The sequence below is a fragment of the Maylandia zebra genome, linkage group LG13 (assembly GCF_041146795.1).
Source record: "Maylandia zebra isolate NMK-2024a linkage group LG13, Mzebra_GT3a, whole genome shotgun sequence".
Classification (NCBI taxonomy): Eukaryota; Metazoa; Chordata; class Actinopteri; order Cichliformes; family Cichlidae; genus Maylandia; species Maylandia zebra.
In genome coordinates this window covers 19,884,122-19,902,135 of record NC_135179.1, presented here as the reverse complement: position 1 = coordinate 19,902,135, position 18,014 = coordinate 19,884,122, and the positions used below count along the sequence as shown (strand labels likewise).

At 39.5% G+C, this 18,014-nt stretch overlaps 1 protein-coding gene across 1 annotated transcript; it reads left to right on the top strand.

Moving 5' to 3' along the window:
• The first annotated feature begins 1,169 nt into the window (after positions 1-1,169).
• Positions 1,170-16,133, top strand: elovl5 (ELOVL fatty acid elongase 5). The gene is made up of 8 exons (XM_023153084.3): positions 1,170-1,390; positions 6,684-6,748; positions 7,056-7,243; positions 10,269-10,346; positions 10,839-11,010; positions 11,385-11,509; positions 12,620-12,754; positions 14,027-16,133. The coding sequence occupies exons 2-8, from the start codon at positions 6,691-6,693 to the stop codon at positions 14,153-14,155; spliced, it is 885 nt and encodes a 294-aa protein (XP_023008852.1). The 5' UTR covers positions 1,170-1,390; positions 6,684-6,690; the 3' UTR covers positions 14,156-16,133.
• The last annotated feature ends 1,881 nt before the right edge of the window (positions 16,134-18,014 follow it).

Below are 18,014 nucleotides of genomic sequence, written 5' to 3'. Positions count from 1 at the left end.
TGCATAAATATCCTGTTTACCCTGCAAGCATCCAGTCATAACTGTAAGGAGAAAAAAGAAAGAAAGAAAAAGCTGTTTTTTATTAAAAATGCATAGTGAGCACACAGCCATACTTCAAGTACGCTTAGCTCAGCAGCCACATGCACAATATTAAATGTCATTCAGCAAGAATTACCTCTGAGTGTAGCATGTACTGCAGCTAGCTCTGTACAAATCAAGGAAACTTTCAGTGAACTGTACACCATCACTAAACACACTGATTATATATTTGCAAAATATTTCATTTCAAAAGAGAGAGAAAGACAATGAAAGAGTGTCTTTATTATGACAGGTCATAAAAACAGTTGTAAACTAGACCAGGGATATCAAACTCATTTTACATAGTGGGCCACGTCAACTCACTTTGATTTCAAGTGAGCATGAGAGTAATTCACATTAATTCGCAAAAAATGTCCCCTTTTCCTGTGGACTCACTGGAAAAAAACAAAAGAAGAAGAAAGAAATGTAAAAAACGGGGATTTTCTGTGTTTTAACTGATATTATTTTATCTATTACTTAGGAAAAGCTGTAAAAAGCTATGAAAATACAACAAAAATCTAAATATAATGCCATCTGTCATATTTCCACAGCCTTCCAGTGGGCCAAACTCGAGTCTTTGCTGGGCTGATTCTGGCCCCCAAACCTTATGTTTAACTCCCCTGATTTAGACACTTAAAGAAAAGATTTTTTTTTAAGTCTCCTGCGACAGGAGGATTTTTCTTCTACATCAGAAGTGATCTTTGATACAGATTAAATGATGCCTGATCAGAAGCCTGACTCCTTGGCATAGTGCAAAGCTTAAAAAAAAATCACGATGCACGAACGAGCGCCCCTTTGACCAGCAGTAAAAACCTGTGACATAACTCGTGTCTTTAAACCATAAACGTCACGTGTGGCTTCAATTATTTCTACTTCATTTCTACTTCAAATATGTTTCCCACTGATGAGAAATAAAATCTGCAACGACCCAATTCTTCCTTCTAATGAATGTGACTTTGTAATAAAGTTACAGGAAGGTACAGAAAACCTGCATGTCATCTTCTTTCCCTTTTTCCTGCGTGTGCAGTTGCAACGCATCGGGTCACCTCGTGGCTGTAGCCCTCCTGCGGGGCAATGGGCCAATCTGCGTGTTCCTCCCACTAGTTTCCACTGTGAGCGACAAGGCTGCACATTGTGCCCAGACCCGGCCAAGCCAAGGTTACACAGGCGGGCTTTTTTTCTCCTTTTTTCTCACTCCGCCTCCAAAGGTAGGCAGTCCGCTGCTCACAGCTGCATCCACTCTCTCCTGATCCACTCTCAGGGCTTCTTCCTCCGTCTAAATAAGGCGCCGGCCCAGCTCCGTGGCTGTACGGTAGGCGCTTTCTCTGTCTTCTTCTACGTTTTAGTTCTTCTTTTAAAAAAAAAAAAATTATAATTATTATTAATGATGCTGCCTTCATGGCGTCTGCAGTGAAAGCGACCAGTTTTGACTGATGCTCCCGAAGCGGTGACCTCTGCTGTTACTGTGGGTTGTAGGTTGCGATCGACGGGATGCGAAGTTTGCTGCTCGGCATGTTAATGAATTCCTCTCTGGAAGTTTCCGCTTTGAAATTAACGGGGTTAACGTCGTCGGCAGCAGCTCACATCTTTAGGTTAACGGGGCTGCTGCTGAACAGGATAGTGCGTAAAGTGCAGCTTAGGGTTACACGTGTGACCCCCCCCTCCATGCAGAATAGTTGCTATTATACAATAATACTGTGTGTGTGTTGGGGGGGAGGCGGTTTTGTGTAGCAGTCCCGTGAACCTGTCGCGATCATCACGTCAAAACTCTTTGGAAGTAGCCACCGAGTACTGCAACGTGTTTTTGTGCGCTTAATACATGTTTGTAAGTGATGGCTGTAGATAATGTGACAAACCCAGGAGTGAAAGTGTGCATTTTTATGTGCTCTCGGGAACTGAATTGGGTTTCTTCATCATCATCATCATCATCATCATCATCATCTGTAGAGCCACTTTATTCTTGGTGGTCACCCATGCAGTTAATGAGTACATTAGCATTTAAAGCAGGGCACTAGAGAGAATAAGCTAGCCTTATATCGACTATTTCCATGTAATTAATAAGACATGACAGGTGCTTAGAGTGAAAACATGATGCTGGTTTTTAGTTGTAGTTTAATTTTTGTTGAGAATTAGTTACATGTGTTACCAGAGGTGGGAAATGTCCATAAAGTTTTGTAAGTGTCATATACACATGCAAATAAGCACAGACAGGTTTATACTGTACAACGGAAATCTTAGTTTGCCAGACAACCTTCACACAGCAGTCATAAAAAAATTGAGAAGATAAAAGTGTCCAAGAAAGTACCAGTAATGAATGTGAAGACAATGAAATGAGTTTAAAAAGCTAAGGTTGTGTTTATTCTTGTGCAGGTTAGCAAAACAGATGTGCATGGATTGGTTTGATAGTCTTATCTTTGTGTGGTGATGTTTGAGGAGAACTCTAATAAGAGGACTCTGATTTTTGACAAACACCTGGTAAATAAAGTGAAAATCGCCACAGTAGTGGAGAAATTATTACAAACCATTCCCAGAGTAGCCTGAAAGAAACAGAGAGCCTTTAAAGTGGCACATACTGCAGTGATGAATACTATTAGAGAGTCTTCCTCTCTTCAAGAAGAACCAGTTGCAGGAGATGGCCGTCCCTTTCTGACCCTGATTCTGCTGGAGGTTTTCTTCCTGTTAAAAAGGGAATTTTTCCTTCCTACTGTCACCAAAGCCCTTGCTCATAGGGGGTCATATGTGCATTATTGTAGGATCTTTATCTTACAATATAAAGCACCCTGAGGCAACTGTTGTTGTGATTTAGTGCTATATAAATAAAACAACACTAAATAGAAGCTTCAGCTCTGACTGTTTAGACATATTTTGCAGGGCTGCATGCAGCTTGTACCCAGCAAAGACTCACTGACTGGCTGCTAACCTGCTCCCCTGTTGAGGCTCAGCCTGCTCTGATTAAGGCCCTGCAGATTATCATGTTTTGGTGCAGCCTAATGCATCTCAGATAATCAGCGAGGATATTACCAAACTGGGGTCGATCAGAATAAGCCATATTCAGTGCCGACAGATAAATGATTACATGCTATGTGTTCCCTGAGCAGCAATTCAAATAGGTGTTTAACTTTTACTTATATATACTCTGTATTTATGGGCTTTAGTCAGTTTAAATAAGAATTTCTTTACATAGATTAAAAGACTTTCTGAATGCATGTAAACAAAGTCATTAGTGTGTCCTCTCAGTTCTGTTAGTTGCATTTCAGTATCATATGACTGTGTCTAAGAGGCGCGTGCAGGTCGAATTGAGATGCTTTGGTTAAATTTGATAGATCTGCTCACATTTCTGTCTTTAGTGGCCAAGGTTATTCTGAAAAACGGTGCGATTTACTGTCAATGTAAGAGTCAAAAAAGTGTTTTCATATGTGGTAGAAGAGCTACAGTATCTCTCAGCTTGCAGGAGAATGGGATTTGTCTTCATGCTCTCAGGGGGCAGGTGTAGCGACAGTCCAGCGGTGCAGCAGTCGGTTAGATCACAGACTGCTGCATTGACTCAATAGCTGGGGAAAGATGTCAGAGGATATAAAGAAGGCAGTCGTACTATTTCTGTTTGCAAAGGCTGAAGTGATACAGCAGGCTTTTGCAAACAATATAAAGGCCTGCAGGAATGTGTAAACACCTCTGGGGTGATAATGAATAAAGCATGTGATCATGAGACTTATCAGATTGGGAGTAAGAAAATCTTAACGCAGGGATTCATGCACTTCTGAAGTGAGAGTATTGTTAAGACTGTATGTGGAAGCAGTGCTGTTATTGTGTAGAAGCACTGGTTTTTGAAAATGTCCTGTATTGTTAAAAACATGATGCGTTTATCCAGGCCTGCGTGTCGTGATGAATGTGCTTCCTGCTGCTGTAAATCATAGTAGGAGACAGGCTTGTGAACAGAACCTGGCAGTAGTAACTTATTAGACTTATATGGAAAAAATATCCAGTGGTGCACATCCAGACGTTCATACTGGCCTGTACATGGCCTTCTGCTTCATATCACTGGGCCGATCTGACTTTCTGAAGTATAGCAGTAAAACCTAACTTTTTGCTGTATGACAGTTATATAGTGGTATATCTACTGACAGAGCAATAATTTGCTTTCACGCTCTTCTTGACAGCTCCTCAGGCAGCTGTTTAAATCAGGAGGGGGACATTACAAACTGTGGGTTTGAAACGGTCACAAAGGGCTGAACTATCAGCAGACACAGGGCCACAACCACCACCACAATATGACAGCTTTGGCAGCAGAACATCCACAAGGTTTAGGAAATATACACATAAAGGGCTAATGAATCTGCACATTCTGACACGTTCATCATCTTCAACAATCTGAGAGCCAGAGGATCAATACACATTGGTAGTAATGGGATAGAGTCGTGGTTATCCTCTGAGTACACCTGCCTCCTGGCCTCTGCACTTCATTTGCATCCCAGAGTGAGAACTGGATATATTTGATGTGTTGATGGAAACAAGAGGGATGTGAAGGATCACTGCTAGGTTTATGGGATGTGTTAGGTGGAGAGAATCTATGGACTGAAGTATGGAGACTTAAAAAGGCAGGCAGGCACAGATGCTTTCAGCTGCTGATAGGCATATATCAGAATTGATTTCTTGGAGTTATGTCATGGTGTTTAAACGCTGCTTAGAGTTGATCATATTTTTTAAAAGGCTGTGGTTTTGATCACTAATAAAGACATCTTTCACAAGGATTGATTACCACTGCATTCATCTCTATTTATTATCTCTATGTCTACTTGTAGTGATAAAACTATGGTTGGTTTCCACCACACTCCATAGACTTAACATCTTTTCATTGTGCTGGTTTTGTTTTACTCCCTGAAATTGTACTTGCTCTCATAAGTGACTGTTGTTACTAATTCCAAATGACAACCATATTGGGAGAGGTGGTTTTGGGCGTCATGTTCTTCATTAGACTTATTTAGGTACCGTGGTATTAAATTTAGGTTATAACCTAGTATTTTGTGTGTGTGTGTGTGTGTGTGTGTGTGTGTGTGTGTGTGTGTGTGTGTGTGTGAGAGAGAGACGCACAGAGACATCCAGTGGCGTTAGCTCAGTCTCTCAACTCACATTTGAAATGACTGATTAAGCAACACAATCGGTTAGAAATTTCAGAAACTGCTCATCTACCTGGATTTTCTCACATGACCATCTTCAGGGTTTACACAGACTGGTAAGATATCCTGAAGAGCAGCATTTCTTTGGCTGAAAAAGCCTCATTGATGCCAAAAGTCAGAGGAGAATGGCCGGAGTGCTTCAAGCTGATAAGAAGACAATAGTAACTATACAAACAACCAGTCGTTACAGCCATGGTATGCAGAAGAGCATCTCTGAACGCATAACACATTGAATCTCAAAGAAGATGGGCAGCTAACAACAGGAAACTGATGCTACCACTTGCACAGGCCCACCAAGTTTGGTCAATACAAGACTGGAAACATTGGTAACATTTGGATGTTGAAGGTCTGAATTTGGTCCAGGTAACATGAAAGTGTGTTCAGGCTGCTGGTGTTGGTATATTAGTTTATTGGGGTGTTTTCTTGGCACATGTTGAGCCCTTTGATAACAACTGAGCACTGGTTAAACACCACAGCCTACCTGAGTATTGTTGCTGACTAATCCGGGTCCCTTTATGGCAGCAGTATACCTACTGATGGTTGCTTCTGGGGGAATAATGCGGCATGTCACGAAGCTCAAATCATCTTAAACCTGTTTCTTGAACATGACAATGAGTTTAGTGTGCTCAAAGGTCCTCTACAATCTCCAGATCACAATCCAACAGGGCTACACTTGGATCTGCAGCTGACAAATCTGCAGTAACTGCGTGGTGTCATCATGTCAATATGAACAAGGCTTTCCCAGGAGTGTTTCCAGCACATTGAATCTATGTTGAATATGAAGGATTGAGGTATTTCTGTAGTCTATTGATACTAGATAGTGGAAAAGGGGTGGGATTAAATAAGCTTATGCTTCTTCCTGCTCCTTTTTGAACATGGACGTTATTTGGAGTTGTGGTTGCTCGTTTTCCTTTTGTTTGCTTTGTTCATTTGTCTCTTTTAATTCTATTTTTTTTTATTTATACTTTTTCAACATGTTCAAAATAAAGATTCAATCAATCAATCAATCAAGGATTAATGAAGTTGTGAAGGAAAATGGGGTTCAACCTGGTATGTTGCATATAAAATCGTGGTGTGATGAGTCATCCTCTCCTGAATGCACAGAACTCAAGTTTACCCTGGGCATACATAGGCAGCATTAACATAACATATCTTTTAATCCTGCAAGAAACCAGAGCTCCCAGTGAACCTGCGAACTCCACACAGTAGTGCCCCACCAAGGTCTGAACCCAGAAGCTTCTTGCTGTGAGGAAACGGTGCTAACCACAGTCGCCGTGATGCTCATGCTGCTAAAAGTCTTAATTGTAGATGATACAGAGTAGTTCGATTACCTTACTGTAGCACATACTCCTTTACATTTATTATTCTTTTTTTAAGCTTTTGAATAATTATTTTGTAATAACGTCTAACAACACTCTGTTCTTTTTCTAGGTGAAAAATGGAGACCTTCAATCATAAACTGAACGCGTATATCGACTCATGGATGGGTCCAAGAGGTAAGATGATGCAAATTGCACTAATTCACTGAATGGTGCAAATCATTCACAACTCTACAAGTACCCTGTGAGAAAATGTTATATAAGGTAAACATTACTTAAAACCTTTGACCCAAGTCGTACGTTACATGCTCGACACTGCTCTGTGGATCGTCTTGTGCTTTTCCGCCTGCTAACTTTCTAGGTGTTGAGCAATATTCCTTTTGCTGGTGATTTCTTTTCAGCTCTCTTCATTCATTTGCTGCTGGCAGTCAGGCCACCTTGTTGTCCATCCTCCTCTCCTCACCTCTTTATCTCCATATTTCAGATCAGCGGGTTCGGGGAATGCTGCTGCTCGACAACTACCCACCAACCTTTGCACTCACAGTCATGTACCTTCTGATCGTTTGGATGGGGCCCAAGTACATGAAACACAGGCAGCCGTACTCCTGCAGAGCCGTCATGGTGTTCTACAATCTGGGCCTGACGCTCTTGTCCTTTTATATGTTCTATGAGGTAAACGAACTGCTCAGCGCTGAGAGATGAGCTAAACTGGGCCAAAGCAAACACAGCAGAGTCGCACTGCAAATAGATTATAAAATAAAGAGGAGGAAACTAAAATGACCCAGAACTAGATGTACACCAATTGGCCATTGATTGTGTTGTTACTGTGGCAACTATCAAGAGGCAGGTTATACAAGGCAGTAAGTGTGACGGTTGTTTAAGTTAATGTGTTGAAAATTCAAATCAGTTTCATTTATATAGTGCCAAATCACAACAGCAGGCATCTCACCTACTTAAAGAAAGTAAAAGTACCTCCTTGAAGAACATTTCTACCACTTTTGCAATGCAAAGCTAACCGAACCTTGTCCTATATTAATGTAATGATAAAATAATATTAGTAGATAGAAATACTGATTTTATTTCAGTTTACATTTTAATTCTTACAAAGGTACTGGGCTTGAATCAGGGAAGTAGGACATGAGCAGAGAAAAAGACAGAAAATTAAAAAATAGCTCTATTTTCTGTAGAGGGTGACTTTGCCTCTAAACAGGAAAATGAGTTGGGAAGAGGTTAAAGACTAATTTAGCAGGTGGGGGAATCCTAAAATCAGCGGTAATGGCTCAGCATGGGGAAAAGAATCACAACTCACAATTATTACCGTTTAGAGCTCCAGTAGATCTTCTTAGTGTACAGGCTGTGATCAGCTGACCCACTGCTCTTTGTGGATGTACACAAATGAATTCATCAAGATGCTTGCTGAAGATGCTGAACTTCAGACACCGCAACTTATAGACACCTGCAATCGTTCCGGTGTGCCAAAAAACACCCGCCCAATTTGGCACACGGTTTTCCTCTTTCATCTCTTTTTATGCGACGTCCTCCGGTGATTCCATTTGTTACTCTTCAGGCTTAAATCAGTTTCACGTTTGAAGACACAGTGACGAAATAATAACTCCCCTCAAAAAGTTTTGAAAATGTAAGGAGTAGAAAGTACAGATTTGAAAATGTAGCAGGTAAAAGTAAAAAGCTGTCAGAAAAAGTACTGATACCTATAGTAACGAAGTATTTATACTTTGTTACCTCCCACATCTGCCTCTAACATGAGTTATCATGCTAGATTAGTACAAAAATTGAGTGTAAAATTAATTATAGCTTCATTTTTAACAGATATCAGTGCGCCATCACTCTTTTGCGAGGAATTGGCTGCCTGCATCTGTGGCTGAAAGCTGCACCAAGAGACAAAGCCCCCGGGGGGGAGAGAGGGACGCAGCTGGATGCTGACAGGCTCATTGTGCCAGCTTTTAGCACAGGACACTATTGTTTGCTGGAAAACTGCTTTTTTATAAACGGGCTGACTAAGTGACTGCAATTGAGAGACGCACTAATGTAAACAAACATGGAAGAGCATTCTTATTTGGCAGGGAGGCTCAGTCAGTCTGAGCTCAGTGCACTGGGATGTGGCAATAGTGCAGAGTTCTCTTATCAGTGACAGCATCTGCTGTTATGCGTACTGTGAACACCAGGATGTCAGAACCAGACATAGCATTTCTGAGGACGTGTAAGTCTAAAGTATCTTTAGTCTCCTCCCCATCACAGCTGGCAGACCAATCTTGTCTGTCCCGCTGCATTGCGTAAGGCCCCAGTGGACTGTTGCCTGCTTTGATTCATTAAGCACTCCAGTTTGGTAATGCCGCAGCCACGGGGTGAACTTTTGGCAGTGCAAAATCAATCAAGGCCACCTGATGTGAATCAAAGTACAGGCCACTTTTGATCTTTGTCAACTTTCCAGAGCACAACTGTAATTGTGATCAGTTTTGTTTGACTATAATGCATCTGTAAGTCTGAAAAAAATCAATCAATCAAAGCTGTATATTAAGTTAGAGACAGGCTAATATCTGTGCCCACAAGATAAAATACAAACCTCATTCTGCTGGCGGTTTCTTGGCTCTAAGCTGTGTAAGTGAAGCCTTTTACAGCAGCAGACAAAGTGCATCTATATGGAAGTGGTGACTCAGCAATCAGCTAAGTCATCCACGTGTATTTGAATAATTATTCTTTAATGTGCCCTTTCAATGCCTCTAACAAGATTTACTAGAAATGGCAACAAATAGGCTGAATAATCCAGTTTCTGTAAGTTTCCTCCTCTTATGTAGTCCACAGAGATTACAGGCTGCTGCTGCTGCTGCATGTTTATTGTTGAAGCTAACATGTTGCAGATGGTCTGAGAGTCTGGATTTTAAGGAACGTAGCAGCCGGTCAGAAAGTGTTCGGAGCTTTGCAAACATTCCAATGAAACCTTTGACATACACACACAAAAATCAGTGCAAACAAAAGGGAGTTAATGTAGACTAAAGGTGAGTACATGGTGTCCTTTGCTGAATACCACGGACCGGTTTATGCCCGACAATATTTTCACGGACCGGCCTTTAAGGTGTCGCAGAAAAATACAACAAAATAAAACTAGTACCGGTACTGAAAAATAGAAGAGTTATACATAAAACACGTGAAAAGACCCAGGAAAAGCGAGTTAACGATAAAAACGATAACAAAATAACGCTGAAAACCGATAAAAACCCTGAAAACCACACATTTCACACCTGAGCCTCAACTCTCGCGGCCTGGTACCAAACGACTCACGGACCGGTACTGGTCCGAGGCCCGGGGGTTGGGGACCGCTGTCCTAGAGTACTGCAATTAGCCTTTCCTAGATTAAACGACTTCCCGCACGTTGTGTGATAATAAACAATGAGCTTGATGCCTTTTAAACTGTATCATCTTTGTTGTCATTAATTGTTATCAGCTAAAGATGGTTCATCACAATCTGACACAACATGTATTAACAGGAGAAAATAGTTATCTTACTTGCTATTTGTGCGTGTATTTGCACACGTTTGTTAGTTGCTGGAAGGATTGAGTCATATTTAAAAACACAAATCATGCACTTCTATTTGTGCACTGCACATTCTTTGTGTTTAGTTGTTTGTTTTTTTTGGTACAAAATAAATTAATTTTACATTTAATGTCTTTTTATCTACAGCTCATTAGCGCTGCGTGGCACGGAGGCTACAACTTCTACTGCCAGAACACTCACAGTGCAGAGGAAGCGGATATTAAGGTCAGTCACCTTTACACTGTGCACTCTTTTTGTGTGGGTGTTCCTCTGTCTTTTGATTGCTTCTTTGATACACTGATGGGCTTTATAGTGAAATTGTAAGAGAGTCTATACGAGAGAGAGAGCATATTTAGGCATTTTACTTAAAATGTGTATCCACTGATCTGCTTTGATTTCTGTGGGCAGGTAGCTATAAATCCAGTCAGATAAGCTGCAGAGACAGTGCATTTAATCCAGTTTTCGACATCATGATGGCTGTCTTCAGCATCAGTGAAAACAAGCCTCTCACTGAAATGTGCTTGGCTCTGCAGTTCTGCAGCGATTAAATTAAAAGGTTTATCAGTTTGTCAGTCCTACAGTTAAACAGATTCCTCCCAGACCTTTGGGTGCCTTTGGGAACCCATTCCAATTTTGCCAACATTTTTTTTTTTTTTTGTGTATATATTTTGTTTGCTATGAAGGTTTCTCTCTCTCTCCTCCCCCACCCCCACCCAGATTATAAATGTCCTCTGGTGGTACTACTTCTCCAAGCTCATCGAGTTCATGGACACCTTCTTCTTCATACTACGAAAAAATAATCACCAGATCACGTTCCTGCACCTTTACCACCATGCTAGCATGCTGAATATCTGGTGGTTTGTTATGAACTGGATACCTTGTGGGCATTGTGAGTGTTTTTACACAGCTTCATCCTCCAGTAACCACAGAAACAGTCTGGCATCACAGTTCAGCTAAATAATTCAAGTGCTCTAACCCATTAGCCTTGAAAGCAGCTCATTCTAGTCTCTTAAAGGATACAAAGTGACACTTATTGACCCACACGCTGCTACAATGTGTAACTAACTTTGCGCTTTTTACTGCTCACATAAACCATATTACTTCTGCATTACTTTACTGTTAATGGTTTCTAGTGTTTTTATTTTTTATTTTAACATAAAATCTGTAGTAAATTCTCCAAACACAACAGACTAATAACAAGTTTATTATCCCTGCTCTCTCTTTGTTAATATCATCCTGTCTCTTTCTTTTGTGCCTCTCCAGCGTACTTCGGTGCCTCACTAAACAGCTTCATTCACGTCGTGATGTATTCGTACTATGGCCTCTCAGCCATTCCAGCCATCCGGCCATACCTTTGGTGGAAGAAGTACATCACGCAGTTACAGCTGGTGGGTTCACATTCTTCCTCCAGTGCTAGAAACAATATTCCGATTCTTAAGTAAAAATAGCGGCATTTTAGTAAAAAATACGTGGTTTGTTTCAAATAAAAGTGCAATTAAATGCATAATTAAAATCCAAAAGTACTGGAAACTCCATGGACTTTAGTTTCTGCAGATGACTCTGTGATTTGTAGCTAGATTAGCGTGCGTGTGGAAGATGAATGAAAGTCAGGAGATGCAAGAGAAAACATATATGTGAAAGGGAAGGAGGCGGGTGGAAAGGTGAAGATGCAAGAAGGACAGGTAGTGAAGGTGGATGAGTTTAAATACGTGGGGTCAACCAGGTATTTAAACTCATATACAGTGGCTTGCAAAAGTATTTGACCCCCTTGAACTTTTCCACATTTTGTCACATTACAGCCACAAACATGAATCAATTTTATTGGAATTCCACATGAAAGACCAACACAAAGTGGTGTACACGAGAGAAGTGGAACGAAAATCATACATGATTCCAAAATTTTTTTACAAATAAATAACTGCAAAGTGGGGTGTGCGTAATTATTCAGCCCCCTGAGTCAATACTTTTTAGAACCATCTTTTGCTGCAATTACAGCTGCCAGTCTTTTGGGGTGTGTCTCTACCAGCTTTGCACATCTAGCGACTGAAATCCTTGCCCATTCTTCTTTGCAGAACAGTCTTATGTCAGCTCAGATTGCTACTATCCCTTGTAATCCTGTTTAAATAAGCAGTTATGAAAATGTATTGTTAAAAAAAGGTTTACTTTGGGTTTAAACAGTGTCTCAAAGTGCTTCCTAGTTTTAAATCTGTTTGCTGTAATTCTCCTTTAAATTTATTTCTTTTAAAGAACATTTAAAGGAAATACAGACTCCGTTACAAGGTCAAATAACTTAAGGCTGATTGACACACTGAACTGTATATTTTATAAGCACTTTGTGTGTATTGTATGAAAACGTGCACGTAGTGGCATAAAAAGAGCAATATTTCCTTTGCCTGTAGTGTTGCAGAAATATAAAGTAGTATGGAACATTGGGGGGGGGCTCTCTGTCACCCTCTCACTCTGTGGTGTGTGATGTGTTTGTTTGTTTTTCTCCACAGATCCAGTTCTTTTTAACTGTGACCCAGACAACTTTGGCAGTCATATGGCCATGCGGCTTCCCGATGGGATGGTTGTACTTCCAAATAAGTTACATGTTCACACTCATTATCCTTTTCATGAACTTCTACATTCAGGTGAGTTTTTTCTTTGCAAGAAGGTAAAACATTCAAAGGAAGTAATTGTTTTATGCACGACTTTATCAGCGTGTCACATTGTTATGGTGGAATTTTGTCCCTCTCTGTCTTACAATGTTGATTCAGTTCATTGAATGTTGCAGGCACAGCTCTCAAAGTCCAGGTCTCAGTGCAAATGAGATCTGGACTTAGTAACACCTTAACTTAGCCATTGCAACATCTTGATTCTTTTCTTTTTCGCCCAGTCTGTTACGGTGCTTGGGATCATTGTCATGTTGTTTAAGCTGATTTTGACTAAGTCCTAGATGTCACACAGATGGCCTTTAAAGTTCATGATTCAGGTCCATCTAACTTGACAGTTCATATAAGCAGTTTGTTTCATTATGCTGTGTTTTAATGCTGAACATTTCCACTTTGGTTACATCTGTCCGAAGGACATTTTTCCAGATGCCTTGTGGTTTGCTCAGATGCAACATTGCATTCTTTTAGAGAGAAGAGGCTTTCTGTTGGAAACCTTTGCAAACGAGCCATACTTGTTCAGTCTTTCTCATTTTAATGTTGTGAACATTTAGCATGCACTCTTTCTGATGATCATTTAAATTGATTGCATTTTATCAGGAATACCTGGCTGCTACTTGGACCCTTTTTAAATCATAAGGAAGCAGTGAACGTGTGCTTAGTTTTCCCTATGAAAACTTTCTTTATCACGGATGTGCTCCTTGTTCCTTTGTGCTACAGCCCTCTGCCTTTACACAAAACCCATTAAAATTTAGAGAGCCATTCACTGGAGTGGATGACATCCGCAGTCCTACAATAACTTGCTCCTTAAAATACCTGAACTTGTGAAAGCACCAACACAAACCTTTATCTACAGCTGACTGTAGTCTGCTGCAAACGTACCCTTTGCACCTTTGAGTCATTAGAGCAGTGGCCAGCAGTTATTATTTCTCAAGCAAACTTACATTTGTTTTTATATAAAATGAAATATGCCCGATTCACAGACGGGTTCTGTTCTCAAGCTAACATTCACACTCTGATGGATTCCTCAGAGTTCAGTATCCAGCCCAAGGTTACTGTGTTATGCGACTAGAGGAGCCAGGAATCGAGAAATACCATGGAAACATTACTACCGCCTCAAGGAGTGGAGCCCTGTTCTCCTATATGTCGTTCGGGGCTATACTATAATAACCAGGAAGGCTGAGAGGAAGAGTGAATTTTCATCTATAAAATTATATGTAGTGATTTATTTTTCCCTCTTTTGTCTCACTCAAGACTTACAAGAAGAAGAGCGGTTCTCAGAGGAAGCATCCACAGAACAGCTCCCTGCTATCAACAAATGGACATGCTAACGGGACGCCATCAACGGACTTCACCGCACCCAAGAAACTGAGGGTGGATTGACATTTGAGAAACCTATTTCTCAATGTAGCGTGTTAGCTAATGCTGCTAGATGTCTCTTCTTACCTAGAATAGCCTAGCACTTACTTCAGATGAAATAAGCCATAGCCACATACAGTATAGCCAGAGACTTTCCATGTTTTTGCACATATTGCTACTTACTGTACTGAATTATTGACTTAATGAAGAAAATTAATATTTTGTAGTAAGGTTGAGACTGTACAATATTGCCTTCCCCACCTTCTAGAGGTAATGATAATCCAAAGCAAACATGTTGTTCTTGCTACCAGCAAACAAGCACACATTCAGTAACGCTTTACACCCGCAAGATCTAAAAATGAAAGCTGCACCGAGTGTGTTGGCAGCTGAAGGTTCTTCTCACACTCAGTGACGTCAACTTGAGGGACTGAAAACATGCACATGTACACGATGCTTACTGTGGTCCTTAATGTGTAACCAGAATACGCATCTCGCGTCTTGCTTTATCTTATTCCTGCCTCAGCAGTTGCATCATCTTAAATGTTGCTCTCTGTAATACTGTAATGCATACTTACTGAGAGGCTGTAACACCTGAAATTGCACATTTACAGAAAAATATTCAGTGCAGGGTCTCAAATTTGGAATATTTAGCAATCTAACAAAGCATAACCAAAGTATAGTGTTCTGCGCATTGTAGGATTTCTATTTAAAAAGCATTTAAGACAGCGTGACAGGGCAGCTGTGGTGTTTCATGAGAGTAGTTTAAATTCAGTTCTGCTTAATTCAGAAAATTTAGTCTTCCCTTGTCCACTGAGCTTTTAAGACCTTAAATATAATTTGATTAAATGAACCTATGCCATTAGCACCTCAGCATAAATGTTTATTTTTAAACTATTTAGATGGTAAAGATAATCATAGTGTTTTTGGCTAAGTAAGTAAATATGTTGTATTCAGACAAATTTTATAGTTGACTATGAAAGATCTGTTATCTTTAGATCAAGTTGTTGAAAGGCAATCTTACCTCCCGTAGGTAAACCAGTTAGAACATCTATGATCTGCCTGAACACGTGACTAAACATTCAAAAACTGGAAAGATTATGACAACTGGACGAATCCCATTGCTGAGGAGCTTTACATTAAAAGCTCAGTTAGGACAGTTTATTATTAATATCATTACAATTCTTTTTAATTATATCTTTATTGAAATAGGGTCTTCTGTGCCTTCTGGACCAGTTGATTTGGTTTCTAATGTAGCATTTTCCCATTTTTCTTAATGTTTGTTCACGTCAGACAAATATGTGTCCAACTTCATGTCTGAATCTTGTGCCTGAATCTACATTTCCTTTGTGGGATTTGAGAATTTCAACAAATTATTATTTCTAACAACTTCTAATCATAATTTGATGTCAATAAAACAGAATAGCAAAAAAACAACAGCAAAAAAAAAAAGACCGACCTTTTTCTATTCAAAAGTAACTACATCCACTTAAACCCTCGAAAGCTCACTTTGGATCATAATATACGTGAAAATAGCCAAAGTAGCTTTTCTCCTGGTTCTCAGCCTTCATGCTAAACTACTGGCTGTAGCTACATGTTTGGCACACATATATCAGCAAATGAGTATTTTCTCTATTCCTCTCATATCCACCCCACCCCCCCACCCACCCAAAATAAATAAATAAATAAATAACGAGGGAAAAAGATTTTAGTGATTAAACTATTTAATTTTATTTAATTTCCAAGCAGAGGCGGTAGTAAATGCTGGTATGGAAGAAGAAATGTATAAGGGTGGCTAAAGGATGAATCTTAAATTAATTTCTGACACTGTACCCATGAAATCATACAGGCATGTAATGACATGTAATAAGATGCACTGAGATCAAAGATTTTCTAGATTGTTAAATCGATAGATATATTTTCTGAAATCAGGTCATGAATCCAAATTAATGTGTTAGAATTTGTTTATTCACTGTAACACATTAAAAAAAAGACTATGAACATGTTTGTTGTGTTTGTCTTGAAAATTAATCACACTGACAATAACGAAAGAGAACAGACTCTTAATTATTTTTGAGTTTGCAAAACATTTACTAGCCGTTGCTAATAGCAAAACTAGTTTATCAGTTGTATTATGTATAGTTAGTAACTGTTGGTATGCGAACATGCTGCCATGTGAGCATGTTAGCACGACTGGCTGCATGAATAAAAAGATTTACAATTTCTATGTATTTAAAAAAAGAAGTTATTTACAAATATTTTTGTGACTGTTTCTGTTTCTGGCTTCTTCCTGTAAAAAGGGAGTTTTTCCTTGTCGCCATCACCGAGTGCTTGCTCATCCAGCGTCATCCGATTCCTGGGGTTTTCTTTCTAAAGTTGTAGGGTTTTTATCTTGCAGCGTATAAATAACATTTATATGCTGTATAAATAACATTTAGTTGAATCATTTTCCAGATAAACTGCATTATTATAGGTGAAGTTATTATTGATCAAGCAGTGCAAAAGTAATTTAAGTAAACCGCTGCAACATTAAATGATTTACACATCAATGAACCAATCATTTTAATTGTCATTTTATATAACGACATTAAAAAATATGCATGTTTTCAGTGTTTTTCACTGCTGCTACACAGCCGTGCATTTGGAATACATGCAGTTTGCTATCAGTTTTGAAGATAAGTGAGGCCTGTTGCATTGGGGAAAAAAGAATGGCAGCATACGTTAGTCAGAAATTTGAATCGTTGAACAATACAGGTGCCTTCATAAATTTCTATACCATATTAACGCACCTAGTTTTTGGCGACACAAGCTGCATGTTCCCTCTTCTCTTTAAGCTATGATGTGGCACTCACATTTTCTTAAATTAATTTACTGGCCAAATCCCAATATGCTTTACTTCTTCTCCGCAGCCCTCAGGCCCAAAGGAGGCAGAAGCATTTCTGTGTCTTTTGTAAACATTTCTCTTTTTTAGCATGTCAGTGTTCACTGACTGTCTTTCAGAAGTGATCCTGAACCCGAGCAATGATCGATTCCCACTACAGAATCACGCCTGTGTTTAATGCAGGGCTCCAAAATAACCTTCCAATATTAGCTTTCAGTCTTGTCCCATGTGTGCAGATGTCAGTCTGGACTGTCTGAATCTTTAATGATATTTTCCTTTAGTTTATGAAATCCTGAAATTCTTTCCAGCTTTAATTTGAGACATGAAACAACCTCTCTGGGATTTTTTTCCCCACACCCAAGCATTTTACTGAATAATCATATTAGTTTTGAGAAGCTTCACCAGCTGTGGGTTTTTCCCCATTACGTAACATCGGCAGAATTCTTGTTCTCCCTGTACCCAACTTTTTGAAAACTTCTTGTTTGCATTAAAGCTTCCAAATAAGTTATAGCTCTTGTAGTTATAGTTTTGAATGATCTGCATATCAGGGCATTGTGCTTTTATTTGGTTTTTAAATATGATCCAGACCCAGCAATATATTATTGGACATGAGTCTGAGAGCTCTATACCAAACAACATTAATGCATCTATTTGAGTCCTGGTGTACAGTCAAGAGGACATCCTCGACTTTCTAGTGATGCCACATTTGTAGGGATTTGATAGACAACATAGACTTTATTTTCAAAGTCATAAGCATTGCAGTTTCCACATTTTATAGCAAGAAAGGATGTTAAATTATTCATTTTTAATAATGTTTTGATTGATAATCTTTTTTTCTTCTCAGTGTGAGATTCCTAAATTCAGTTTAGTTCAGAATAGTAATTTTAACCTTTTCAAAATAAAACTTGTATTCGGTGTGATTTTTTATGATTCTCAGGAGATTATCAATTTCTATGTCTCTCTGTCTGTGCTCGCTCACTGTGGATTTAATCAGGATGTTGTGAC

Excerpts from the sequence above, each read along its gene's own strand:
- elovl5 (XM_023153084.3), top strand. The coding sequence starts at position 6,691 with ATGGAGACCTTCAATCATAAACTGAACGCGTATATCGACTCATGGATG. Across the intron at positions 10,347-10,838 it reads CAGAGGAAGCGGATATTAAG|ATTATAAATGTCCTCTGGTG; the intron begins GTCAGTCACCTT and ends ACCCCCACCCAG. Across the intron at positions 11,510-12,619 it reads ACATCACGCAGTTACAGCTG|ATCCAGTTCTTTTTAACTGT; the intron begins GTGGGTTCACAT and ends TTTTCTCCACAG.